General features: G+C 39.3%; 1 protein-coding gene across 4 annotated transcripts; it reads right to left on the minus strand.

The window, feature by feature from the left end:
- Positions 1 to 1,354: 1,354 nt before the first annotated feature.
- On the minus strand, positions 1,355 to 27,665 carry LOC100934768 (zinc finger protein OZF). Of its 4 annotated transcripts, none has more exons than XM_031949072.1 (8): positions 27,574 to 27,665; positions 27,154 to 27,226; positions 22,646 to 22,719; positions 21,488 to 21,568; positions 11,698 to 11,747; positions 7,242 to 7,368; positions 5,998 to 6,087; positions 1,355 to 5,100 (listed from the first exon to the last, which is right to left on the minus strand). In XM_031949072.1, the coding sequence occupies exons 5-8, from the start codon at positions 11,725 to 11,727 to the stop codon at positions 3,734 to 3,736; spliced, it is 1,614 nt and encodes a 537-aa protein (XP_031804932.1). In that variant the 5' UTR covers positions 11,728 to 11,747; positions 21,488 to 21,568; positions 22,646 to 22,719; positions 27,154 to 27,226; positions 27,574 to 27,665; the 3' UTR covers positions 1,355 to 3,733. The 4 variants fall into 4 exon arrangements, with proteins under 4 accessions (XP_031804932.1, XP_031804931.1, XP_031804935.1 ...); XM_031949071.1 differs by having other exon boundaries at positions 22,487 to 22,719; XM_031949075.1 differs by lacking the exon at positions 22,646 to 22,719.
- Between the last annotated feature and the right edge of the window lie 154 nt (positions 27,666 to 27,819).

The following is a 27,819-nucleotide window of genomic DNA, read 5'->3' on the forward strand; positions in this document are numbered from 1 at the left end:
AGCGGGAATCTTTGTTTCACTCCCAATTTTATTGGGAATGTTTCCAGTTTGTCACCATTACATATGATACTTATAGATTGTTTTAAATAGATGCTACTATTTTAAGGAAAAATCCATTTATTCCTATACTCTAGTGTTTTTAATAGGAATGTTAGATTTTATCAAATGCTTTTTCTGCATCTATTAAGATAATCATATAGTTCTTGTTAATTTGCTTATTGATATAATTAATTATGTTAATAGTTTTCCTAATATGAACCAGCTCTGCATTCCTGCTATAAATCCTATTTGGTCACAGACAAGATTACAAGGGAAGCAATAAACTGGGAAAACATTTTTACAGTCAAAGGTTCTGATAAAGGCCTCATTTCCAAAATATATAGAGAATTGACTCTATAAGAAATCAAGCCATTCTCCAAGTGATAAATGGTCAAAGGATATGAACAGACAATTCTCAGATGAAGAAATTGAAACTATTTCTACCTATATGAAAAGATGCTCCAAGTCATTATTAATCAGAGAAATGCCAATTAAGACAACTCTGAGATACCACCACACACCTGTCAGATTGGCTAGAATGACAGGGAAAGATAATGTTGGAGGGGATGTGGGAAAAGAGGGACACTAATACATTGTTGGTGGAATTGTGAATACATCCAGCCATTCTGGAGAGCAATTTGGAACTATGCTCAAAAAGCTATCAAACTGTGCATACCCTTTGATCCAGCAGTGTTACTACTGGGTTTATATCCCAAAGAAATCTTAAAGAAGGGAAAGGGACCTATATGTGCACGAATGTTTCTGGCAAGTCTCTTTGTAATGGCCAGAAACTGGAAACTGAGTGGATGCCCATCGACTGGAGAATGGCTGAATAAAACTTCAACAATACTATATGATGATCAATTCTGATGGACGTGGCCCTCTTCAATAATGAGATGAACCAAATCAGTTCCAATAGAGCAGTAATGAACTGAACCAACTACACCCAGTGAAAGAACTCTGGGAGATGACTAAGAACCACTACATAGAATTCCCAATCCCTCTATTTTTGTCCGCCTGCATTTTTGATTTCCTTCACAGGATAATAGTACATTATTTCAAAGTCTGATTCTTTCTGTACAGCAAAATAACTGCTAAGACATGTATACTTATATTGTATTTAATTTATACTTTAACATATATTGGTCAACCTGCCATTGGGGAGGAGGGGGGAACGAGGGAGAAAAGTGGAACAAAAGGTTTGGCAATTGTCAATGCTGCAAAATTACCCATGCATATAACTTGTAAATAAAAAGCTATTAAAAAAAATAATAAACCCCTCAGGTAGATCCAAAAAATAAATAAATCAATCCTATTTGATCATGGTGTTATCCTGGGCATGATTTCCTGTAATCTTTTTGCTAGTATTTTATTTAAGTAAGATTTTTGCATCAATGTTCATTAGAGAGATTGGTCTACAATTCTGTTTTTGGTCTGTCTGGTTTAGCTATCAGTACCATATGTGTGTAATAAAAAGAATTTGGTAGGAAGAAGCAGTTTTAGAAGATGAGACCTTTGCTCCTGCCCTTATTGGACTTTGAGCCTCACTGATTTGGGGAAGGGAACTGAAAGTTATTGATGAATAATTACAAATTCTGACTGGATTCCTTATTACAATGTATTTAGGATTTAGGATGAAAAATGTTGGGCAACTTGTTGAAAAGCATGCTTATATGTATCTGCATTATCTAATTGATCACAATGCTCCCTTCAGAACGTGTAATTGTTTGAGGGAATCTTTAAATAAAGTCCTGAGTAGAAAATCCCTACTGTGTTAGTCTGTTATGTGTAAGAACTTTAATTCACTTTTAGGACTTGGAGCCCATTTACTTCCTCTTGGATGATTCCTTCCATAAAACAAAAGGGGTTAAGGAACCAGGAAACTGGCGGATTTTTCCCAAAAGTACTTGAAACAATGGATACCTCTAGTGCCATTAATTGCCACTGCCTTCCTCCCCAAGCCCTGAACCCATCCCCAAAGATCCCCAATTCTGCCTTATTCTCCTCAATGGCCTCCAAATACCACACCAGGCTCACCTTCCACCTGGATTAATAGTAAATAGGATAAATGGCTTTCCCATGGAGCTAAAGACTGGAGGATGAAAAGACAACCCTGGTCCCCATTTTAAGGTTAGTTAATGCAAGTTGGTGGGCAGGAAAAACAATATAAATGTTTATAGGACTGAGATCATCCTTGGGACAGAGATACCATACTTGGTTAAAAGTCTAAAATTTGAGCTGCTCCTCCTTTCATTGTGGATAATTTCCATCTGGATCTTCAGAAATAACTGACAGATAGCAAACTTTCTCCAATTGTACAAAATACCTAGAGAAAATATCTGCAAGAGTGTCATCATCTTGGCTAATACAGAGAGCAAGAGATGTTCTAGAGCTGAATCTGAAGAGTTAAAGGTATAGAACATAAAAAATTCCTTGATGTGAAATGATTTGCAGGGGGTGATGAGAGAACAATTGTTTTTGAATTTCAGTGTACTTTGTTTTTGTTGCCTCTGTGAATTTGTGTGAAACATAGGCAAGAATTACACGGGATGGATACAGACTTCATCTACATTGTTGGAAGGAATTTCAAATTGAAGAGATCATTGGTCAGGCTTTCCGAGTATTGGAGAGAATCGCTGTGTATATAGTTTCCATTTTGCTCACTTCAATCCATCTCCCCTCATTTCCATATTCTGATTATTTACTGAATTCTTCCTACCTGTGGTTTTTCATGTCACATTATTCTAATATGTCCATCACTACAATTTGTGTAGACATTCTTCAATAACTTCTTTTCTTTTTCACACATTTTTTATTTTACTACCAAAAGAACTAAAACAAAAAAAGGCCACTGCAACTAATATGTTAGTATATGTAGACTTTTTTTCCCCCGTACTTCCATTCTGCCTACTTCCACTTATGCCTTGCAGCAAGTACTCTATCACTAAATATGGGCATTTCATCCCTTTTAATGAATCCTAAGACCACATGGCTTTTCAGAAAACTTGGACCAATTCAGAGCTACAATATATTTGTTGTCCCTCTAATTCTACAGTGCCCCCAACACTTTCCATTACTGTCAATTTGGTGGGTATAACCTGAAATGTCAGAATTAAAATCTTTCATTCTTAAAGCATCTTAAAATATTTTCTGTCTGAACAAATATGACAAAAAATCTATTTCACTAGCTGCAGAAAGAATTATTCATTTAGGAATGATGTGCAAGCTTCCTAATTCAACAAAGATCTAGTTTTAGAATATCCCATATCTTGCAGAGTCTCCAAACTGCCAGTCATACCCAGAAGACTTAGTCATCTAGCTTATTAGCCCAATCTGAAACCGAGGGCCCAGGAATAAGTGCCATTGAAAGTTAGGGTTTATCTTCAAGTTCTTCTTGGGCTTTTGCAAGAATTTATGGCTGGAAGAGATCTGAACCCTAATCTGAATGCAAAAAGCCCCAGCTAAATTAATTACTTTCCTAAAACCACAGAGGTACAGAACCAAAATTTCAACCCATGTCCTCTTGACTCCAAATGTAGTGATCTTTCCATTCTCCCAGGAAGCTTTTTAAGTAGAAGACCAGGTGGAAAGGAAGGATCCAATATGCCTTAGAAGCTGTCTTAAATCTCTAGGCATTTTCCTCCTGATTGTAATGCCTTTGCATTTCATCACAGATCTGACAATAACCAGATTTTCATGAAAAACCTCTTCCATCTTGGTTGTATTCATAAGATTTCTTTCTAATGTGGATTCTCAGATGTCCAGTAAGAGCTCCATTTTGTTTGAAAGCCTTTCCACATTGATTACATTTATAAGGTCTCTCTCCAGTGTGAATTCTCTGATGTTTAATAAGGCTTTCCTTTTGTGTAAAAGCCTTTCCACACTGATTACATTCATATGGTTTCTCTCCAGTGTGGATTCTCTCATGTCCAGTAAGACCTCCCTTTTGTGTGAAAGCCTTTCCACATTGGTTACATTTATAAGGTTTCTCTCCAGTGTGGATTCTCTGATGACTCTTAAGATTTCCACTAATTGTAAAAGCCTTTCCACACTGGTTACATTCATAAGGTTTCTCTCCAGTGTGGATTCTCTGATGTCCAGTAAGTGCTCCAATTTGTCTATAATTCTTTCCACAATGGTTACATTTATAAGGCTTCTCTCCAGTGTGGATTCTCTGATGTACAATAAGAGCGGCCCTTTCCATAAAAGCCTTTCCACATTGATTACATTTATAAGGTTTCTCCCCAGTGTGGATTCTCTGATGTCTATTATAATCCCTCTTACAATTAAAGATCTTTCCACATTGGTTACATTCATAAGGTTGCTCTCCACTGTGGATTCTCTGATGTCCAGTAAGATCCTTCTTATAAGTAAAGGCCTTTCCACATTGGTTACATTCATAAGGTTTCTCTCTAGTGTGGATTCTCTGATGTCCAGTAAGAGTACTCTTTTCTGTATAAGCTTTTCCACACTGGTTACATTTATAAAGTTTTTCTTCAGTGTGGATTCTCTGATGTACATTAAGAGTTCCCTTTTGCCTAAAAGTTTTTCCACATAGGCTACATTTATAAGGTTTCTCTCCAATATGGAGTCTCTGATGTACAGCAAGAGTTCCCTTTTGCCTAAAAGTCTTTCCACATAGGCTACATTTATAAGGTTTCTCTCCAGTGTGGATTTTCTGATGTTCACTAAGAATTCCCTTTAGCCTGAAAGTCTTTCCACACCGATTACATTTATAAGGTTTCTCTCCAGTGTGGATTTTATGATGGACACTAAGAGTTATTTTTTGCCTAAAAGTCTTTCCACACTGGTTACATTCATAAGGTTTCTCTCCAGTGTGGATTTTCTGATGGACAATAAGAGCCCCCTTTTTTGTGAAAGCATTTCCTCTTTGATTATGCTCATAAGATTTCTCTCCAATGTAGATTTTCTCATTGACACAGATATTTTTCGAGGTGAAGTTAACAGGATCATCAATGATGGATCTTGGCTTGTGAGTTTCTACCACATAAAGGCTTTGCTCTGTAGTACTTTCCTTCATTTCAAATCTGATCTCTCGTTCTTTAAAAAAAAAAAAAAAAAAAAGACAACAATAAATTGAATACAGACACCACATAAACACATACATATATTTATTTTCCCTTCTCTCCAAAAGTAAAACAGAAACAGTTATTTTTTATTTTCCCAGGCAAAGAGAAAACTCTTAAATGGGCAGAATCAATCACTTAAAAATCCCATTAGCTCACATACCAAGGATGATTTAATAACCCATGAGCTTCATGCACAATTACTTTGGACCTTCACTGTAAACCTGCAGCAACATAGAAAGTACCTTCATTCTCACTGTGTGCACAGCTCAGGCCATCAACTAAGAATGGTTGAGGGACTTGGCCCAAATCTCAGTGGCTGAGACTGGAATCCATACCCTGTGAATGGGCATGCATAGGTTGGTCATTCAGTAAAGTTTCAGTGATAGTGTTGTTACTTTACCAGAGGCAGCAAAAACAAAGTAATACCTGAAGAAATCCTATCATTTTAAAAGTTATTTTATATATTAAACATTTTTTTTTAAAAAGACCCAAGCTAAAGCATTATTTATAATTGACCTTTGAATATATTTGCCATTTAATGCAATAAATCTTTTAAATAATAACTAACAAAAATTTCTGACTGATTAGTGCCCTTTTGGCACTTTCAGAAGGATTCTTGGCCTCAAATTCCAAACAATGACTTCTCATAGGAGGATAACTGATCACTTACAAGATCATGGAGTACAACTCACTGATTTTATAGATGGCAAACTAAAATTCTGTGACTAGCCCAGGAAGCAAAAAAAAAAAAAAATCTGAAGAATTCCATAGCTTGTCTTTCTCATTGAGACCTAATATTTATTTCATGGTAATACCTAAAAGCATCTTGTAACCACAACTCTCATATCCCTGCTTTCACCACACTCACCTGGAGAGCTGCTCCTCAGACCTTCGTGGTCCAGTATCCATGGGGCTTCCTCAAAAAAAGAGATCACATCTTCTCTGGCAACTGGAAGTCCTGGGCATGGAAATCAGTTAGGGATTAAGGATAGAAGCTTGAAATTTAGTTCTCTTTAGGCAATAGAGGGAGGATCCAAAGCTGTTCCATTCTGAGATTCACCCTATTACATTCAAACATGAGTCTTGTTCTGAGAAAGAGGCGAATGATCTTCCCCCCATCTTGTTAGATTCCATTGTGGCAGAAACTTCTAACCCCAAACTTGAGTAAAAAGGATTACTGAGCCTAAGAAGCCTCAAGTCAGATCAAGGGAAACCTTAGTTTTGATACCCTTCTATATAGAAACTCATTCCATAGTTTCCAATATCAAGAAATTAAAGGGAGTCAGAAGTGCAATGGAAAGAGTCATAGGCATAGAGTGCTGTGTACCCCTTAGGTAAGTAAATTAAACTCTGCCTCAATTTGCTCAACTCTCAATGGGGGATAACTGTCACCTAATTTGGAAGGTTAATATGTGGAATAATATTTTAACTTTACCCAGATGCAAATGGCATTTTTCTTCATTTGTCCCCTATTTTTAATGTGAGTACATATACTAGTGAAAATAATGTAATTTCTGAAAGTTCTTCTTCAAGAACATCACATATCCCCTGGCAAAGAGAAGATGAAAAGGAATGCTCATTCCTTCCCATTCCTTTCCCATTCCAAATTGCACTGCTAGAATTTGAGGACAATAGGAAGGAAGATTAAGGACAAACTTCTTGTACTGGGGACAACTAGGTGCTTGGGGCTACAAACTAATGGTTGTAAAAAGAAGAATATTCTAAATACTAGAACCATTCCAAAGAGCAACAGGTTGTAAGGAAAAGCTGCCTGAGCAGTTTTCAGAGCTTTGACAGACAAATCCATGTCCAGGTAGAGGTCAGACAAAATAACTTCTAAGATTAGTTCAATGTTTTGAGATATTTCCATGCTGATTTGATCACTGACTTAAAGTTACTTAGAATTGGTAAAAGACAGATGCAGGAGCAACAAAGGACACCCTCGAGTTTGTATCAAACAATGCAAAAACATGCAGGAGTTTCCTGTTACATGGACACAGCAGATGAGTACTTTCCCCTTTCTAACTGATACTTCTGCCAATCCCTGCACCCTAGGAAAGGAAGATGACTTTTTGATCATAGATTCAGAGTTGTCAGGAGAAATGTTCTTACCCAGGGAGAGCACGTTCCAGGCATTCTCCAACATGACCTCCTTATACAAGTCCTTCTGAGAAGGTTCTAAGAGGCCCCACTCTTCCTGAGTAAAGTCCACAGCCACATCCTTGAATGTCAACAATACCTAAAGCACCAAATGTCATGAGATATAGAGCAGAAAGACACTTGAAAATTAAACATTCCAATTTTCTACAATCTAGAGCAGGAAACTCAAGCACATGGAAGAGATTTGCTCAAAGGTCATACAATTTTGAGTGTCAAGAGTTCACTTCTGAATCCATGGTAAGGAAGAGTCTTATTGAATTTTGAGAAAAGCTTTTTATAGGATCAGTTAGGATAAAGAATAAAGGATGAAAATAAATTCCATTATTATGGAATGCATCTTGATGTGGAATCAGGAAGAATGTTTGTGCTTTATCTGTGATGTCAATGTATCTGTGGAGAACAAGAGAGTGATATGAAATTTCCTCCTCAGCAGAACTGATTGAAGTGAAATATGCTAAAGAGAATTCTGCAAAGTTTGTGAGAAGCTGGCAAGCACAGAACACTCTGGGAGAGAAAGTTTTATGTAATCATTAAATGAGACCAAAGTTTAAAAAAAGGTGTATTTTTCTTTTCAAGAAGCTGTAATAAAGTCTTATCTGATGAAAATATGAAGAGGATTCTGAAGAAATATTCATCAGACTGTGGACTGCAGTAAGTGGTGGGAAACAATTTCCAGTCAAGTCAAGTAGAATTATCTGTTGTTATATCTAAGGCCCAAGATCACTCTGGGGATGATGTTGTCCATAGCTCAAGCCTTTATTTAAAATTGCTACCATGTCCACATCATAGTCTATAAATAATCCACCTTTCACCTTTCCTTTTCTTTATTCTCTTTTTTCACTTCTGAATAATTGAGGTTACACTGTGGCAGAAATGTATTGCTCTTTTACACTTTTTGAAATTCCCAGTGATGGCTCCATAATTCCTTTTCTTTATAGAGTCCTTTGAATCTCTTCTTCATCCATAATATGGATTAAAGGAAGGCAACCCTTTTACAGATGGATAACTGACCTCTGGTTACTTACTTCCCCTTCCCCCAAGAGAAGCTACTAAACTTCTTTCCTTCACAAGCCCCACAGCCCCCCTTTACCAGTATGAGGTGGGGCTAATAAACCCCAACCTTCTTTGAAGGAGAAAGCTCAGCCACCTCCTCATTAATCACTGGCTCTGCTTCTTTGGGACTTTTCTGACTGAGCTCTGCACTCTGTTTTTGATTTGAGATCCTCCTTTCCAACTTTCTGAGATCTGTGGTCTTCTTTTGTGAATTGACAAGTTAAAGGGATAGAAAATTAAAACTCTTCCCAAAGAAAACAAAAGAACAAGCAGGGAAGGAAAATTTACAAAAATGAAGGACAGTCTAGAGGAACCGAAGTAAACAAAAATTTATATTTAAAGAAAATCTGCCCCTTGCTGAAGCAAAGGGTACTACTGAAAGGAAAGGGCAGCATGCACATGGCCCTTGATCCTAATGATGAAAGGTTTCCCAAAAAGGCACAACGCAATCATGAAGGAAATTCTGGACAGAGAAAATGAAATTTTAATGGAAAGAATCCACAGATCATACACAAGAAAAGCAGACCCAGAAACCAAAAACAAAACTCAGGCTACAAACTGCCAGGTGGACAGTGGTCATTTGTAACAATTCAATTCAGAAGGAAAAAGTCCTATAAGCCATAACTTTCTCATACAATGGAACTGACTGAGTTTAGAACAGAGGAAGACTAATGCAAACCAAGTAGTTAAGGGAAAGTGATAAAAGAATGGGTCCCAGAGAGCACTGGAGCTGAGAATGCAATTCAGGGTGATTTATCCTGCATATGGGATCTGAAGAATAAGGGATAACAAGTGAATATTCCAGAGTGAAAGGTAGTCTAACATCCAATAAAGGAGACAGAGAAGAAGGGGTCATGTCCTAAAAACTTAGAGAACTGAGAATCCTGGAGGAGAGAGTCATCAATAGTGTGAAAGGCTGGAGCATAGGCAAGAAAAATGGGGATTGAGGAGATGAGCTCCATGGATTTGGAATGAGAAGAACACCTGGGGAGTGGGGGGAGGAAGATGGAAAGGCTGAAAAGGTGCAGAAAGGAAGGAGGCTTGATTTTGGAGCTGGGAGGGGGTTCTACTGATGAATGTTCTTAGAGGAGATAAGGGACTTCACCTAGGCTTAGGGGTTTTCTGCCTGAAAAGCCAGGAATGAAATTTCTAGGAGAATGTGGAAGAGAGGCAAGGAACATGAGAGGGTAAATATCAGGTGTCAATGTTCCCAGCTATGGAGCCATTTTTCCTGTCATCTGCTGTGATACACAATATTCTGAAAGGAAGGAACCATGGGAAAGAGTAATCTGTGGGGTTGGTCTAGAGCCAGTGGCAGAAAGCATCTACAGGGCAGAGCTCAGAACAGATACCTTTGAGGCTTCTGGTTGTATGAAGTGTACAGGGAAGAGAAAGACCAGAGGAATAGAAGGGCTATGAATCAGAGAATGAGAAACTAGGCAAAACAGAAAGGGAACTTGGACAGTAAGGGGAAGGTGTGAAATCCGCCTTGGAAAGGGGAAGAAAAATGGATGAAATTAAAAATCTAATGAACAGAACTTTAGCTGAAGGGCAAGAGAGGAAGGGAAATCACAAGAGAACTGAAAGAGAAAAGAGGGATGAAAAATGTAGAATGAGATGAAAGCAGAAGCAATGAAATAATGTTGAAAGAAACTTCTAAATGGGACAACAGAGGAATCTGTATATTTCTTTGCCACATATGGAAGTTCTACAAAAATTAACCACTAGGATAGAGATTCTGTACTCAACTGTAAAAAGGTAGAAATAATTCATACGTTTCTTCATTCCCTAATGAAATAAGAATGGAAATTGATTCTGGTTCAGGGATCACCAACAAAAGATACAAACTTAAATGGAGATTTATCAGTGATTTGTGAAATAATGACCAAGTCAGAGAGCAGCTCTCAAAAGTGCTAAACTTGTGAAAGAAAAGGAGGCTAATTAAACAGTATCCCAAAATTCTAGGATTCAGTGAAAGTAGTCCTGGGGAAGAGCATAAAGTCTCACATTAAGCATTTACAAAAAAAGATCAATTAAATCTCTACTCAAAAAAATTAGAAAAGTAAATAAACCCAAATTATGTATGACAAGATATTAAAAATTAGATAATGGGAAAAGCTCCAACTGCTTCCCTACAAGCTGTATTCTGAGGGCCTCTAGACAAATTAGTGGGGTTGCCTGGCAATCTAAAGGCCAAAAGGCTGCCCTCGTGAAATCAGGGTCCATCAGGTATACTAAATTTCCCAAGATGGTCCATCACCACACCCAGTTGAGCTTCTATATAGAAGCAAGGTCAGCCTTGTCTACTCAAGCTTAAGAACACTGGCATCTTTACTGAATGCCCTGTTGATGCTGTAATTAAATAAATCCCCTTTAATTTGTGGAATTCCATAGGAACATCTGATTTTTGCTTATCATCTAAACTGAATTTTGTCTCGAGTCATTTCCATCCATTATATTCTTCCAGGTAAAGCTAGAACCTGCTCCAGCCCACAACAGAGTCACATACTGAAGAAACTGTCTGAAGTACATGGCACACAACCCTGGCTCTGCCAAGGCTTCCTTATCTCCCTGTTGCTCTCATGGTCTCTGGATGGTGGAGCCCAAATTATACCACCAGGAAGCCAGTTTGTATAGTACCATGGTACATGGTAGATCTCAGCCAAGAGAGATCAATCTTAGTGTCAGGCCAGGCTTAGAAGCACCAGACCAGCAGGATGGGCCAGAATTCTCGATCGCAGAACTCCTTGGCTGACTTCTAGGACCTGTCTAAATGCTTGTTGACACGACCCAAGAAAAGGTAAAGGGGGGAGTTTCAGAGAGACCTGGGAAGGCTTGGGTGACCTGAGCAGCACCAGGAGGCCAGTTCCTGCTCTGGTGACAGTGCTGCAAAAGCCAAGAGCTGGGGAAGCACACAGGGGTCTGCTCCCAGACCTGTCTGGACAAGACTCAAAGGGAGAGCCTGACCACAAGAAAGAGAAACTCTGTGTGTGTCTGTATCTATGTACCATTCAGAGAGCAAACATGAGCCCTAGGTAATTAAGAGTAACGAGGGAAGTGGTCACCCCTGTCTGTCAGCTGTAAGGATATGGAACTTAGAAACAAATAGGGAGGGGACAATTTAGGCTGGGGAGGGTCCTTACTGTTCAAGATACCAAGGGCCTAATGAGTCTGTTTAAAACACAGGAGAGCAGAGGAGTGTTGTTCCCACTGTGTTGCACCACATGCCCATTTTGGCAAAGAATCGATCCACACATGAGACATTGCCAGCTTCACAGCCCATCCTCCATATCCATGGCAATGGTTGTGACTACAATGGTCAGGTCTGGGGAAGGACTGCATGGACGGCACTCACCTGAGGACGTCTGAGGTTCCCAGGGCCCATTCCCTCTGACTCCAGCTTCCCTGTGAAGGTAGCAAAGTAACCAAAATGACTCCATTTAGTCATGTTCTCCTGGCACAGAAATTAATCTAAGTCAGGATTGGGCTGCCGTTCCCTCCCCTCCCCTTCCTGGCCCACAAATAAACAAAAGTTGGAATAGGCCTGAAGGACTTTAAGCATCAAGTCAAGGGCACCCTGCTATCCCCTAAGGGCATACTTAAGTCCCCTTGTTATCCTCCTATGACATCAGTGTCTTTCTGTTTAGGTCAAATATGGGCAACTATGTACTTATTGGTCAAGTTCAATTTCTTGGGTAGTTGCCGAGTTTAGAATGTAAGGTCCTCAGCCAATAAGGATGAGGGTCAGTGGTGGGAGGGGGTATTTGCGTTAGGGATAAAAAGTGTTGACCCTGCCCCCTATGGTGCTTCCTCCCTTCGACTGTCTGCTCGATGGGTAGGACGCCCTGATTCTCGAGATCATATAATAAACTTTGCTTTGCTTCTAGATATTTCTCCAGCTTTTTTATTAAATGCTGTCTAAACCACACAGTTTTGGGGGCTGGTCCGGGATCACACTACTTGTGGTGAGTAGGTGAACCCCTGGGTGCTGGCGGGGTGGCGCCCTGCCCTAATTTAGGCAGCCCGCTAGCATCCAGGGCTTCTCCTTACTCCCCAAGGTAAAGTGGGCCCGAAGTGGAGAAACTTGGAGCAAAGCAAAGGGAGAAACTCCGCGGTAAAAATCCCGACCGGTCGGTGGAGGACATATCAGTCAAGTAATTTGTTGCCCAACAGCCCAGAGGTAAGCCCCCTGTGAGACCTTTGAGTCTTAAACTCTGGAGGGGTCTGACCCTGTGAGGCCTGGAGTCTTAAACTCTGGGTCTCTGGACAGGATAGGCTTGGCTAGGCCTTCTAGGGTGACTGGAGTCAATTGGTGACGATTGGCGTGTTTGGGCGTTTTGGAATTTAGATTCGGTCCAAATTCAATGGGTGTGGCCCAGTCCCAGCCAGCCCTCCCGGAGAGAAATGATCAGAAAATACTGATAGATAGTCCCTTGGGAGATAAATTAAATAATTGGAACGAACTGCCAAAATATATAAGGAAAAGCAAGGAAAAAGGAAAAGATGATAAGGTATTGTTGTTTTGTCTGGGGTGACAAAAGATATTGGTGAAGGCACTATTGCAGACTGGGTGTGCCAAAAACTGAATTTGTACCTGAAAGAGAAGGAAAGGATTTAATTCCATCTCCCCTCCAAAGGGCCCTCAGGGCCAGGAGGAGAACTTGGTGTCTATTTTGAATTCTCTCTTATCATAAGAGGAGAGGGGACTAATTGGAGGTTCAGCTATGAAGGAGTGGGACAAGAGAAACCCTCCAGCTGCAAGAGTAGTTTCAGCTCACCAGAAATACCTTTAGCAGATCCCAATTGGGAGCACAATCACCCTATACATGGGGGAAGTATGTGGGATCAAGAGTGTGAAGATGGTGGCTTCTTTCCATTCCCTCCCATGTGTCCTGACCTGCAGTAGGGCCACGTGGGACCAAGGGAAAGAAAAGGCTATTTGGTGAAATTCATTATTTTAAATATGGTGGCAAAAGTGGTTTTATATTATTGGGAATTTAAAGCCGTGTTTTGTATTTTAAGTTAAAATATAGGTTATTAAAACAAAATGCTAGTAGTTTACCTTGGGGGGAGGTTGGGGTTGTATCTCCCTACTTAGAGGTATGGTGTTTTCAAAGAGATATTGGGTAATTTGTAACTGGATTATGCCTTAAAAATTTGTCATCTCTGTTGGGCATGTATAAGTTATGACATTTGGTTCAGTTATTTGAGAACCTTGAAGTTTAAAGGATTGATTTGCAAAAGCAATTAATAGTTTAAATGAAACATCTAGCATTGGTTTGGGAGTGTTTAACATGTTGGAGAAGGTTTAAGCAAGTAAGCTTTGGAAGGAGAGAGAGGGGACAGGAAGAGATGATGTGAGAGAAAAAGAGGAAAATAGCTCTCCAGAAATGAAAGAAAAAGGCACAATTCCCTAGTGAATCTGCCATTTGCCATGGGAAAAGGAGATATGTCTCATGCAGTTGGGGCCTGTCTTGAGCTGACGGATTGGATCCTGGGGAAATGGCACCCTAAAAAAGTTAGCTATGATAAGTTAGGGTTGGGAAGCATGGTGGGGTGGGGGAAGGGTGGCCACGTGGAAAGGGACCTTGTGAGGTGATCTAATCCCCCTTCCCCTTAAGTATGGCGGCTGCCACACCTTGCTGGTTCAGTATCAATTGCTTCTACTGTTTAAAGGAACAGCCTACATTTATATAGTATTAATAACAGAATGTTTTATTTTTATTTTTCAAGTCTATAGCTGCTCTAAGAAGTTTGTTGGAACTGTAAATTAATCTGAAAGCGATTTATTTCTACTAAGATCCCATCTGTCTAAAGCAAATTATTTAATGCTTATTTATGTGCATGATAGACTCCTTGTTTAAGGAAGATGATAAAAAAATCTAGAGCAGGATTTTAGTCTGATCTGATAATTTGATAGTGTTATTTCCAAAAATTGAATGAAGAGAGTATTAATGTTGAATCTGAAAGATCTAAAAGTTTCTTTTATGTGGAAACGGGATGAACAACGTGCGATTTAATTTTTTTTTTCTTTGTATTTGAGTATTTTAAAGGCAAAATGATCTGTGTAATGTTAAACTTAGAACTATCTAAGCTGTATAAGCTGTGAACTTTTTAGGATGAACCCTTTACTGTGATTCTTGAGAACTAGATTCATTTGAAGCCTTGATTAATGATAATTGCTATAGGAGATAAAATCTTTTGGGACTGCAGCTAATATTTGCTGGGAATTTTGAATTCACGTGTGACTGCATAGGTCATAAGGTGGAATTGTGAAAACAATTTTTTTTTGCAGCCAAACTTGGGCTGCTGCTTTACTTTTTTACTTCCTGGGGCTAGAGTTTCTTTAGATAAAGAAAGGTTTACTTCGCCCAAGTACTTGGGGCCACTCCCACCTTGCCTTTTGACAAAAAAAAAAAACAAAAAAAAAAAAACCGGGAATCTCATCATGCCCAGATTAGGCTAAGGTTTAGGTCTAGAGCCTTTTACATTGTATGTGGATGGAAGGCAGGGCTATCTCTGGAACCCCAATCCTAGGCCCCGACTTACTTATCAAAGATCTATATTGTCTTTAGATGCGTTTTTCATGTTTTGCATGATCATAGTGTGTGGGAGGGCTATATTGAAAGAGAACTTTTGACATCCAAACAATTCCCCATTAAATATGCAGAGAAAATGAAATGAAGGGGAATTCACTCTAGGTGAAGGGAAGGGGGCTTATAGGATCAGCTGCCCATGTTGCATTGCTGAATCTAAATCTAGCCTCCTGTCCCTTGGAACAGAACCACCCTTGCACAGGAATATTGTTGTTTAGAGTTAATTGATTTTAAAACGAAAGTAAAAGGATTCACAAGAATCCCCAATGCCTGGGGAGTAAATTGGTTTATAGTTGGATCTTCTAGAGTGGTAGATGGGAAAGTCTCTTGAGGCAAGGGAAAAATAGATTAGCAGATGTGGAGGCCAAGGGAGCTGGGGACCAGGAGATTTCTCATATAATGGCCTTGATACCTGTACTTACCTGACTCAGGAGACTGAAACACAGCCCTGCAGCTCGGGGCTTTTGCGGGGGCAGCTACAAACCCACACAGCAGGGGGGCACAGCCTGGGCAGCCTCTAATCAGCACAGTGGGGGGCTCGGCCTGGGGCAATAGAACTTCCCCAACAGGACTGTGCTTCCCGGAGCAGAGACACTTCCTGTCCCTGAAAATCCATTCACTGCTCAACTGCTAAGACCCACAGCCACAGGGCGGGATTTGGCTTGGGCTAGTGAAACTCTCACTGCTCAGCTTCTAGCCCCAGGGCAGTCATTATCTCACACAGCAGGGGTTCTTTGCTAGGCACTTTCCCAGTTCTGCCCTGCAGGCCTGAGTTACTTCCAGGTGGGGAACTCTTTCCCAGAGCACTCCAGTACCTCACTGCTTTTTGCAGGCAGCTAGCAGGACAGCTACCCGTCCATACACCTCTCACTGCTTTGCAGGGGAAGCTGGTAACCTCCTGGCCCTGAAGGCAGATCCTACAGGCTTTAACAAAATGAGTAAGAAAATCAAAAGGACAATTGATAGTTTCTACTCAGAAAGAGAACAGCTTTTCAACCCTGAAGAGACTAATAGCAGACAGTCTCCAGACAATTGTTGGTCCCCAATACAAAAGGCTCTCCTAGAAGAAACTATTAAAAACCTTAAAAGAGAACTAGAAGAAAATGGGGAAAGGAAAGAGAAGCTATGCAAGAGAGTACAGAAAGACATATAACTCACTAAAAGAAAAATTTGACAAAGTGGAAAAGAAACAACTCCTGAAATGTGAACTGAAAAGGTAAAAACTCCCAAGAAGTGCAGGAAACAGAATTTGTGAATTGAGAAAGAAAATAACTCACTAAAAAAATTAGTGAAATGGGAAAAATTCCATAGAGCAAAATGACTTTAAAACTCAATCGGACATATACAAAAAGAAGTAAAAAGCTAATGAAGAAAAATAACGCGCTAAAAATCTGAACTGAAAAATAGAAATGACTGACCATTGAGACAGGAAGAATCAGTCAAGCAAAACCAAAAATGAAAGATTGGAAAAAAATGTCAAATATTTACTTGAAAAACAACGGACCTGGAAAATAGATCATGGAGAGAAAACCTAAGGACCATCGGACTACCCGAAAAATATGATGAAAAAAAGAGCCTAGATACTATTTTACAGGAAATTATTAAAAAGAACTGCCCAGAAGTAATAGAACCGGAAGGTAAAATAGAAGTGGAAAGAATCCATTGAACACCTTCTGAAAAAGACCCTAAAATAAAGACCGAGGAATATTGTAGCCAAACTTCAGAATTTTCAGATTAAAGAAAAATTTACAAGCATCCAGGAAAACAGTTCAAATACCAAGTCCACAATAAGGTCACACAAGATCTGGCTGCCTCAAAATTAAAGGATCGAAGGGCCTGAATTTGATATTCTGAAAGCAAAAGAACTTGAATGCAGCCAAGAATAAACTACCCAGCTAAGCTGAGCATTTTTTCCATGGAAGAAGATGGACATTTAATGAAATGAGTAATTCCATCTGTTTTTAAAGAAAAAACCAGACTTAAACAAAAAATTTGATCTCCAACAACAAGCAAAACAAGTAGAAAAAGGTAAAAGGAACTTTTGAGAACTGTATTTCTGTTGTGGATATATATAAAAATCACATGTATAATTTGATTTTACTGATATAGCATAAAAAAGGAAGTAGAAATGGAAAGGGATAGTGTCAGAAAAAGGGAAAGGGAGATAAAAGAGGGAAACGTCATGCGTCGATGAGGCAAAGGAAACCTATCATATCTGAGGGAACTTAGAGGGGGGGAGAAACATTGTGTGAATCTTACTCTCATCAGAGTTGGCTCAAAAAGGAAATAATTGACACATTTGTTTACACTCATTAAAAAGTGAGAGAGGAAAAGTGAAAAGGAAAAAGAGTAATAAGGGAAGGGTACAAGAAAGGGGAAGGGATTCAAAGGGAGGAGGGAGGGATACTAAAGAGGGAGAGCTGGGTGACGCAAGTGGGACCAATAAGTTTAATACTAAGGAAGTAGGGAAGGAGGGCAAGAAAAAGAAAAGCATAATCTGGGGATATTAGGATGGCAGGAAATACAGAATTAGTAATCTTAACCATAAATGTGAATGGGATGAACTCCCCCATAAAGAGGAGGCGGATAGCAGACTGGATCAAAAGTCAGAACCCTACAATATGTTGTTTACAAGAAACACATTTAAAACAGGGAGATACATACAGAGTAAAGGTAAAAGGCTGAGCAGAATCTATTATGCTTCAGGTGAAGTCAAAAGCAGGGGTAGCCATCCTCATCTCATATCAAGCAAAAGCAAAATTGATCTAATTAAAAGAGATAAGGAAGGAAACTATATCTTGCTAAAGGTACTATAGACAATGAAGCAATATCAGTATTAAACATATATGCACTAAGTGGTATAGCATCTAACTTCCTAAAGGAGAAGTGAGAGTTACTTAGAAGAAATAGACAGCAAAACTATAATAGCGGAGACCTCAATCTTGCACTCAGATTTAGATAAATCAAATCACAAACAAATAAGAAAGAAATTAAAGAGGTAAATAGAATATTAGAAAGACTAGGTATGATAGATCTCTGAGAAAACTGAATGGTGATAGAAAGGAGTATACTTTCTCAGCAGCTCATGGAACCTACATAAAATTGACTATATATAGGACATAAAGCCCTCAAAATTAAATGCAGGAAGGCAGAAATAGTAAATGCTTTTCAGATCACAATGCAATAAAACTACATTCAACAAAAAGTTAGGTATAAATAAATCAAAAAGTAATTGGAAACTAAATAATCTCATCTTAAAGAATGATTGGGTGAAACAGCAAATTATAGTCACAATTAATAACTTCACTCAAGATAATGACAACGGTGAGACATCATACCAAAATGTGTGGGATGCAGCCAAAGCGGTAATAAGGGGAAACTTTATATCCTTAGAGGCTTACTTGAACAAAATAGAGAAAGAGAAGATCAATGAATTGGGCTTGCAACTTAAAAAGCTAGAAAAAGACCAAATTAAAAACCCCCAATTACTAAACTTGAAATTCTAAAATTAAAAGGAGAAATTATTAGTATTGAAACTAAAAAAAACTATTGAATTAATAAATAAGCCTAAGAGTTGGTTTTATGAAAAAACCAATAAAATTGATAAACCTTTGGTAAATCTGATTAGAAAAAAGAGGGAGGAAAATGAAATTAGTAGTCTTAAAATGAAAAGGGAGAACTTTCCACCAATGAAGAGGAAATTAGAGAAATAATAAGGACTTATTTTGCTCAACTTTATGCCAATAAATTTGATAACCTAAGTGAAATGGATGACTACTCCAAAATATAGACTCTCCCAGACTAACAGAGGAGGAAGTAAATTGCTTTGAATAGTCCATTTCAGGAAAAGAAATAGAACAGGCAATTAAACAACTCCCTAAGAAAAATCCCAGGACCAGATGGATTTACATGTGAATTCTACTAAACATTTAAAGAACAATTGCCTAATGCTATAATAAATTATTTGATAAAATAGGGAAATGAAGGAGTCCTACCAAATTCCTTCTATGACACAGACATGGTATGATACCTAAACCAGGTAGGTTGAAAACAGAGAAAGAAAACTATGGACCAATCTCCCTAATGAATATTGATGCTAAAATCTTAAATAAAATATTAGCAAAAAGATTGCAGAAAATCATCCCCAGGATAATTCATCATGATCAAGTAGGATTTATACCAGGAATGCAGGGCTGGTTCAATATTAGGAAAACTATCAGCATAATTGGCCATATTAATAACCAAACTAACAAAAACCATATGATCATCTCAATAGATGCAGAAAAAGCATCTGATAAAATCCAACATCCATTCCTATTAAAACACTTGAGGGTATAGGAATAAATGAACTTTTCCTTAAAATAATCAGCAGCAGCATCTAGTTAAAACCAGCAGTAAGCATCATATGTAATGGGGACAAACTGCAACCATTCCCAATAAGATCAGGAGTGAAACAAGGTTGCCACTATCACCGTTACTATTTAATATTGTATTAGAAATGCTAGCTATGGCAATAAGAGCTGAGAAAGATATTAAAGGAATAAGAATAGGCAATGAGGAAACCAAATTATCACTCTTTGCTGATGATATGATGGTATACTTGGAGAACCCCAGAGATTCTACTAAAAAGTTATTAGATACCTGTACTTCCCCCTAGTCTACCCTCTCCCAGTTTTTTTTTTTTTTACCCAGAAGGAAAAAGAGAAGTTTTTACCTGGCTAGACATCAATGGGGTTGGTACAATGTCATCCCAGGGACACCTGGGAAACATGGTACTCTGTTTCCCACATTTTGGAGAACCTCTAACCTAATGGGTCAATGGCCAGTTGCCAATTGTTGCTAGAGGAAGGAGCAGGATTTATGGAGATGTCAGTATGTCACCTTTGTAGGGGAAGATCCCCTAGGGATGAGAGACCAGCAATATTAACCTTTTACAAGGAATAGTTCAGACTTATTTTTGAGGGAACAACCTGTTCTAATGGGTCATTATTAGATCTGTGGACTAACTGCTGATACTCACCTACCTCTTAATTGGACAGGGATTTGCTATATTGGACTAATAAGGCCAAAATTTTTCTTTCTTCCTGAATAGGCAAACCGATATTTAGGGATTCAGTTGAATAAGGATTTGGGAAGAGAGAAATGGGGTTTAGATACCTCTATTACTCAGACTGGAGATGCAAATGTTGGGGTGGTGCCTGGCCTCCAAAGAGAATAGAGTATGGGCCAGTCACTTGGGCTCAAGATGGAAGTTGGGGATATAGAACCCCATTATATATGTTGAACAGAATAATTAAGTTTCAAGCTGTTGTAGAGATTATGGCTGAGGCACCAGATCTTTTGGCTGACTAAGCTCCTCAAACCAGAGAGGCTGTTTTACAACACAGACTTGTGTTGGCTTATTTGTTGGCTGAGTAAGGGGGAGTTTGTGCGAGACTAAATTAGTATATTTGTTGTATAGTAAAAGAAATCATTAAGAACTTGCTCATGTTCCTGTACAGACCTGGACCTCACCTTCCTGGTGGTCCTGGCTTGGTGGGAGCAGCTCCATTGGTTTGGCCTTATAGCTCTTAGTAGTGTTATTACTCCCTATCTGCATACCTTGTTTGATCCGATTGATAACCAGAATAGTCCAAAACTCATTATCTAGAATGATTAGGTTGGAAGAGAAAGCTGAAGGGTCTATTAGATTGATGGTGTTAAAAGGATGGGATGGTCCAAGAGGACCAAACAGGAGCCAGAAGAGGATGAGGAATTCGATAGGGAATGTGAAGTTAGGCTACCAGAATTTGAAGAGATCTCAGTGTACAAATAAGAGGGGGGACTGAACGAGATGAGGTGAGTCCTTTCAAGACAGTTGTGAAAACTGAGTAAGGCTTCATCTATTTCAGAGTTGGAATAGGCCTGAAGGACTTTAAGCATCAAGTCAAGGACACCCTGCTATCCCCTAAGGGCATACTTAAGTCCTCTTGTTATCCTCCTATGACATCAGTATCTTTCTGTTTAGGTCAAATATGGGCAACTATGTACTTATTGGTCAAGTTCAATTTCTTGGGTAGGTGCCGAGTTTAGAATGTAAGGTCCTCAGCCAATAAGGATGAGGGTCAGTGGTGGGAGGGGGTATTTGCGTTAGGGATAAAAAGTGTTGACCCTGCCCCCTATGGTGCTTCCTCCCTTCGACTGTCTGCTCGATGGGTAGGACGCCCCAATTCTCGAGATCATATAATAAACTTTGCTTTGCTTCTAGATATTTCTCCAGCTTTTTTATTAAATGCTGTCTGATCAGAAGGCTCAAATCAGGACTCAGGGAAGGGCAGTCTGAAGTCTGGGAGGTAAATCTGGAAGGGGAAGCCAGAAGTTTGGGAAGTGCCTATGAGCCTGCAAAAGGATTAGGAGTGGCAAGGTCATCCAAGAGGAAGGCCTGGTAGAAGGGGATGATTTTGCTCCACCTGGAAGTCACCCACCACAAGGTCAGAGGAGAAGGGGACTCAATGGCCAGGGCAGCCAAGAGAAGCCAAGAAACATGGGGGAATGTTGCCTCAAACCTACCTGGCAGCTGCAAGCACAGTTGTGTCCTCCAGAAGACAAAGCGATCGTAGCTCCGAGGGAAAAACAGGAGACAGATCTGAGCTACACAAAATACACATGGAGTTGAGCTTAAATTTTCGGGTCCCCTCCAACCCAGTCTAGGAGGTTCTTCCCAATCCCAAGAGCCCCGCCCCACCCATCCCCCAGGATGGTTGAGCTCTTTCCTCCAAACACACCCAGGGCCATCACTTAAGGACTCACTGCTCCTCCCACATAAATCCTGTCTCCCCCTCCCATCACACAAAAATCCCCTCTTTGGCCCTAAACTCCTCCCAGGCCCCCAAACTCCGCCCCAGACTCCCCCTTCACCTGGGCCCACCCCCACAGGTTGGTCCTCTCAGAGGATGTAAAGGAGCAGGGGTACACTGAATTCAGGTTAGCATAAAGACCAATGATCACAAAACACGCTGCCTGCCACTGGCGTGGAGTGAGGAAGATTCTCCAAGACAAAGGCACTGGGGCCTTTTGACTTCTCAGACTATTCATTGTGCACAAATGGGTTTTATTTGACTGTGTTCTCAGAGAGGGTTGTGGAAGCAGGTTGGAGAGTGAGAAGGTGGATCTTACTTGGTACAGATATAGCAACTGTGAACAATGCAATGAGGACTCATGACATATAGTCTGCCTCCTCAGACATGAGCACAGATAGAAAATATTCTTTATGTAGGACCAATAAGAAATTTTATTTGGTTTGCATACATTCTTGTGATAGGGGGCTAGTTTTCTTGCTTAATGAGACAGCATGGCAGAAAGAGAATGGAGAGAAATTTAATTTTTCTTGTAACAAAAAACAAAATTTCAATTTTAAAAAATGAAGTAAACCAGTATCTTCTGCTCCAGATCTTCCTGATTATATAAGCAAGAATAAGATGGGGATACTGGCACTAGACTTTGCTCTAAGACCAGGGAAGGCATTGACAAGGTGCTTAATTCAGTCTTGTCACTAGATTGACCACTTACCTGCTGACTGCCAAAGGTAGCACCCTCCCCACTCAGTTTATCAGCTTTGGTGAAGGAGCCACCATCCCTTGGAGTTTTGTCCCTCCCCTGCCACATGGTTGGGTCAGTTTTGTTTTCTTCCCTGGAAGGTGACAAAACTGGTCACAGAATCAGACTTACACAGTGGGCAAAGGCACCACGTTCCTCCGTCTGAGCAGGATTCTGAGGGGCTCTGGACAAGCTAGCACAGCTGCCTGGCAAGTTAAAAGAGTAAGAAGTCTACCTTTGTGAAATCAGGGTCATTCAGGTAAGACGGATTTCTGCCTTTGTATACTGAGCAGAAGAGCTCTCTCATGAGAGAATTCTAGTGACCTTACAAAAGGTCCTTTTTAGGCTATACTTCAGTAAACCTCCTTTTACTTGTGGAACAACCCAGGAGTGTCATTATTACTTAATATCTAGCCTGAATATTGGCTTGAGGAGGTTCCATCATTATGCCTTCTTTCAATCTCCTTTTTTCCATGTGGCTTTCATAGTCTATGCCAGTACATGACACTCTGCACAGGATAGACCAAATGAAACCACCAAGAAGCTAATATGTATGATTTCACAGTATGTGGTGAAGCAAGTCCTGGTGTCCAGCAACAGCAGAGGCAAGGATGAGAATCCTGGCCACCTCTTTTATTGTTTTTTATTGAAGCTTTTTATTTTCAAAACAAATGCATGGATAATTTTTCACCACTGACCATTGCAAAACCTTGTGTTCCAATTTCCTTCCCTTTCTCCCCTCCCCAATCTCCCCTAGATACCAAGCAATCCAATATATGTTAAAAGTGGTTAAAAATATGTGTAAATCCAATATAGGCATACATATTTATACAATTATCATGCTGTGCAAAAAAAAAAAAATTGGATCAAAAAGGGAAAAAAAAGAGAAAGAAAATAAAGTTCAAGGAAACAATAAGAAAAAAAGTGAAAATACTATGTTGTGATCCACACTCAGTTCCCACTGTCCTTTCTCTGGTTGCAGATGGCTCTCATGATCACAAAATCATTGGAACTGGCTTCAATCAACTTATTATTATTTTTTAAGTTATAGCTTTTTATTTACAAGATGTATGCATAGGTAATTTTTCAGCATTAACAATTGCAAATCCTTTTGTTCCAACTTTTTCTCTCCTTCCCCCCCACCCCTTCCCCCACATGGCAGGTTGACCAATACATGTTAAATATGTTAAAGTATAAGTTAAATACAATATATGTATACATGTCCAAACAAATAATTTGCTGTATAAAAAGAGTTGGACTTTGAAATAGTGTACAATTAGCCTGTGAAGGAAATCAAAAATGCAGTCGAACAAAAATAGAGGGATTGGAAATCCTATGTAGTGGTTCATAATCATCTCCTAGAATTCTTTCCCTGGGTGTAGCTGGTTCAGTTCATTACTGCTGTATTGGAACTGCCATGGCCATGAGAATTGATCATCATATAGTATTGTTGTTGAAGTATATAATGATCTCCTGGTCCTGCTCATTTCACTCAGCATCAGTTCCTGTCAGTCTCTCCAGGCCTTTCTGAAATCATCCTGCTGATCATTTCTTACCGAACAATAATATTCCATAATATTCATATACCACAATTTATTCAGCCATTCTCCAATTGATGGGAATCAACTTATTTTCCAATTTGCCACTACAAAAAAGGGCTGCCACAAACATTCGTGCACATACAGGCCCCTTTCCCTTCTTTAAAATCTCTTTGGGATATAAGCCCAGTAGTAACACTGCTAGGTCAAAGGGTAGTAAAGTTCAGAAAGAAAGCAGAAAATTGGTTAAAAATATAGACAGTTTCTCAGATAAAGGTCTCATATCTCAAGTATATAAAGAACTTTGTCAAATCTATAAGAACAAATCATTTCCCAATTGACAAATGGACAAAACCTATAAATAGACAGGGCAGGAGGAATGTTAGGAGAGGGAAGTTAACTCCAGCCAAGGAGGCCAGTGAGGATGCTAATACAATAGGCTGTGAGATGCTGAATGACCTACAAGTGATGAGGGAAGATCTAGAGCATTTTTTGGAAATGGAAAGGGAGGAATTGATGTGAAAGATATTATGAAGAAGGTTTTGACGACGGCAATAGACACGGTATGCTTTGGTCTTCTCTATCTTTTTTTTTTTTAATCTTTTCTCAGAAGCTTCTTGTAGCAATTCCTCTAATAGTATTTTTCAAGATTCTTAGAATGTCAAAATACATATGCATACACATTTTACCAAATTAGAAGATGCCTGAATCACCATTTGATGGCCCCCAGATAAAATTTACTTGCATGCTCTTCAAAGAGAGACAAAAAAGAACATTATTCTCTCAAGCAAATCTCTCCACAGCACTAATGACCATAAAACCTGAACTGAGAAAAACTTATAAGAATCATACATACATAGATCCAGAATCTATGTCCAGGGGACAACCCCTTTGTTCTACAACTGAAGAAACTGAGGTGAAATCTTCTTTTAATTTGGACTCTTAAAAAAGACGGAGAATTGACCCCAAATTCTAACTTTGTGCTTTATATGTTCAGACATGAATGCAGAGAAGAAAAAGGAAATGACCTAACCCTAAATTCTCTTTCCCCTTCAAAAAAAAAAAAAAAAAAAAAAAAGATTCTTAGAATCTCCCAGATAGAGGGGACTTCAAAGATCATCAAAATAATGTAAGAATTCCAATGACTCATTGAGGATAAAATTCAGCGAGAAAATTATCGACTTATAGCTATTGTTAATAAAGGATCTACTTGTAAATTTCTGGCTTCTTTATATATTCATCTCATTTTGCCCGAGTCCTTTCTCTATCCCTGCAGCTGCTCATGAACCTGAGATTTTTTTATTCTTGTTGCAATTGTTGAATCATATCTCTTTATGAGGTGTTTTTTTTTTTTTTGGGGGGGGGGTTCTTGGCAGAGATACTGGAATAGTTTGACATTTCCTTCTTTATCTCATTTTACAAATGAGGAAACTGAGGCAAACAAGTTTAAGGGACTTGTCAAGAGTCACACTTCTTGAGATCAGATTGGAACTCAGGTCTTCCTGACGTAAGCCTGATGTTCTATATGCTGCACCACTTAGCTACCCCCAAGATTATCTTCTGTGTACTCTGAATGTGTTTTATAGTTTCCCAATATTTTTAGCTCAGTTTTAAGCTTTAATAGCATATATGTAATATATATATAAATATAAGAATAAATATAATAAGTATAAAAACAACATGTCAAAGGTTGATTTCTTAAAAAAATTTTAAATACTGAATATTTCTTATTAAAATTCAAGATAATCACCATCTTTTGCTATACTTCATTGCTCCAGGAGATTTTCGAACTTCATAAAACCTTTCATCAGCTGTTGCTCAGTGACTGAAAAGAGTTCATATGTAATCCTAGCCTCAAGATCAGCCCACCCCAAAGAGGATTTTTGACAAACTTTGCTGTGACCCCCAACAACAACAACAAAATTCAAAGAAGATAGGTCAGGTATCCAAGATGGCAAGAATGAAGACCTCTTCTACTCTAGTTTGAGAAAGTATCATCCAAAAAATTGAGCTAAAATTAAAAATTATTATTCAAAACTTATAAAATTAAATAAATGTAAAAGAAAGGAAATAATTAAACTTTTAAATGTCATCTATTACAAGTTTGTATGTCATCTGTATACAAGTTTATATGCCTGGACTCATTAAAGCTTAAAACTAAATTAAGACTTTTGGAACACTTTAGATACAGCTATATATAGTCTATGTTGTGCTCCCTTTCCTTCCTCCTCCTTAGAATATAAGTTTTATGAGAGCAAAGATTATTTGGGTTGGGGAGGAGAAGACTGTGTGTGTTTTTCGGTATTTTCCCAAGTGCTTAGAACAATGTGTGTGACATAGTAAGTACTTAATAATGCTGATTGACTCAACCATAGCCTACATGAAAGTTTAATAAGTAACTTCAATAGAAGTTCCTACCCAGATTCATGTGACAGTTAGTCAATAAGCATTTATTAAAAACATTCTATGCTGTGGTAATCACCAAGAATATGAAGAAAAGCCAAAATAGACCCTGCTCTTGAATTTATAATCTAATGGAGAAGAGGAAAGAACACTTGCAAACAACTCTGTAAAAACAAGATTTAGACAAGATAAACTGGAGATAATTAAATATCACCCCAATTCTATTTCTAGTCACCTAAGAGAGTTCTCCTCCTTTTTCCTTTCTTATACTAAACACACACACTCCTCTTGTTTTTCTCTTCCTCTTCTTCCTCTCCTCCTTTTCCTCCACCTGTTCTTCCTTCTCTTCTTCCTTTCTCCTCCTCTTCTTACTCCTCCTCCTCCCCCTCCTCTTCCTCCTTCACCTCTAGCTCCTCATCCTCACCCTCATCCATTAGAAGCACCTAAATGGCACAGCAGGTAAAGTTCTGGCCTCGACGTGAGTTCAAATCCAAACTCAAGATACTTCCTAACTGTATGACTCTGGACAAACCATTTACTCTCCTCACTGATAGAATGAAGAGGATCCAACTCTGAAGCTTATTGTGAGGATCAAATGAGACAATCTTTCAAAGCGCTTGGCAGATATTGGATATTATAAAAATGTTACCTATTGTTATTGTTGCTGTTATCGCCATTCTCAAATTACTGACCACATACCTGAAGTCCAAAAGCGCACGGTAAAGGACACCCGGTTGCTTTTACTTGTTGCAGCGTTACACTGCTCCCGACTCTGAAAGAGAGGAAAGTAGAATATATTTCCTGAAGTGACCCAAAAAACAAAAACCGAACTGCTCAGTTGTGTTGCTCACACACCCGAGAGGCTACAAAACATTAGGAGGACTCGACTCAAGCAAATCCACCCGCATCTACGAAGTAGCTACAAAATTCTGGGCTTCAAAACTGCTCAGGGAGCTTACAATTTACCGGGACAAAGGGGTGGTGGGAAACAGCTTGCAGAAGTAGGAGGCACGCGCGGCAACTGGAAAAGGGACTACTCAATGCCAAGGACCGCGGACATAAGGACAGGCTTCCCTTCGGGGCAGCACCTAAGCTAATAAACATGGATGAAGTGCCTACTATGTGCCAGAGACTGTGCTCAGTGCAAGGTCACAGAAACAAGCAGGACGGTTCTGGTCCTCAGGGAGCTCCAGTCTCACAGTCGCAGACTCGGCCTTTGTCCTGTTCCGAGACCGTAAGGCAGTCAGGGCTTCCCGCATCCCCAGTCCCGGCCTTATTTAAAGGGCAGCACAGCTTCCGGGGCCTCCCAGGATCTCCCCGGAACCGCAGGCGGAGGTGAGCGGCAGGGAGCCAGAGGCGGGTTCT

This window comes from Sarcophilus harrisii, chromosome 1 (assembly GCF_902635505.1).
Source record: "Sarcophilus harrisii chromosome 1, mSarHar1.11, whole genome shotgun sequence".
NCBI lineage: Eukaryota > Metazoa > Chordata > Mammalia > Dasyuromorphia > Dasyuridae > Sarcophilus > Sarcophilus harrisii.

Excerpts from the sequence above, each read along its gene's own strand:
- LOC100934768 (XM_031949075.1), bottom strand. The coding sequence starts at position 11,727 with ATGGGCCCTGGGAACCTCAGACGTCCTCAG. Across the intron at positions 7,369-11,697 it reads GGAACCTCAGACGTCCTCAG|GTATTGTTGACATTCAAGGA; the intron begins GTGAGTGCCGTC and ends TTGGTGCTTTAG. Across the intron at positions 6,088-7,241 it reads CTGGAACGTGCTCTCCCTGG|GACTTCCAGTTGCCAGAGAA; the intron begins GTAAGAACATTT and ends TTCCATGCCCAG.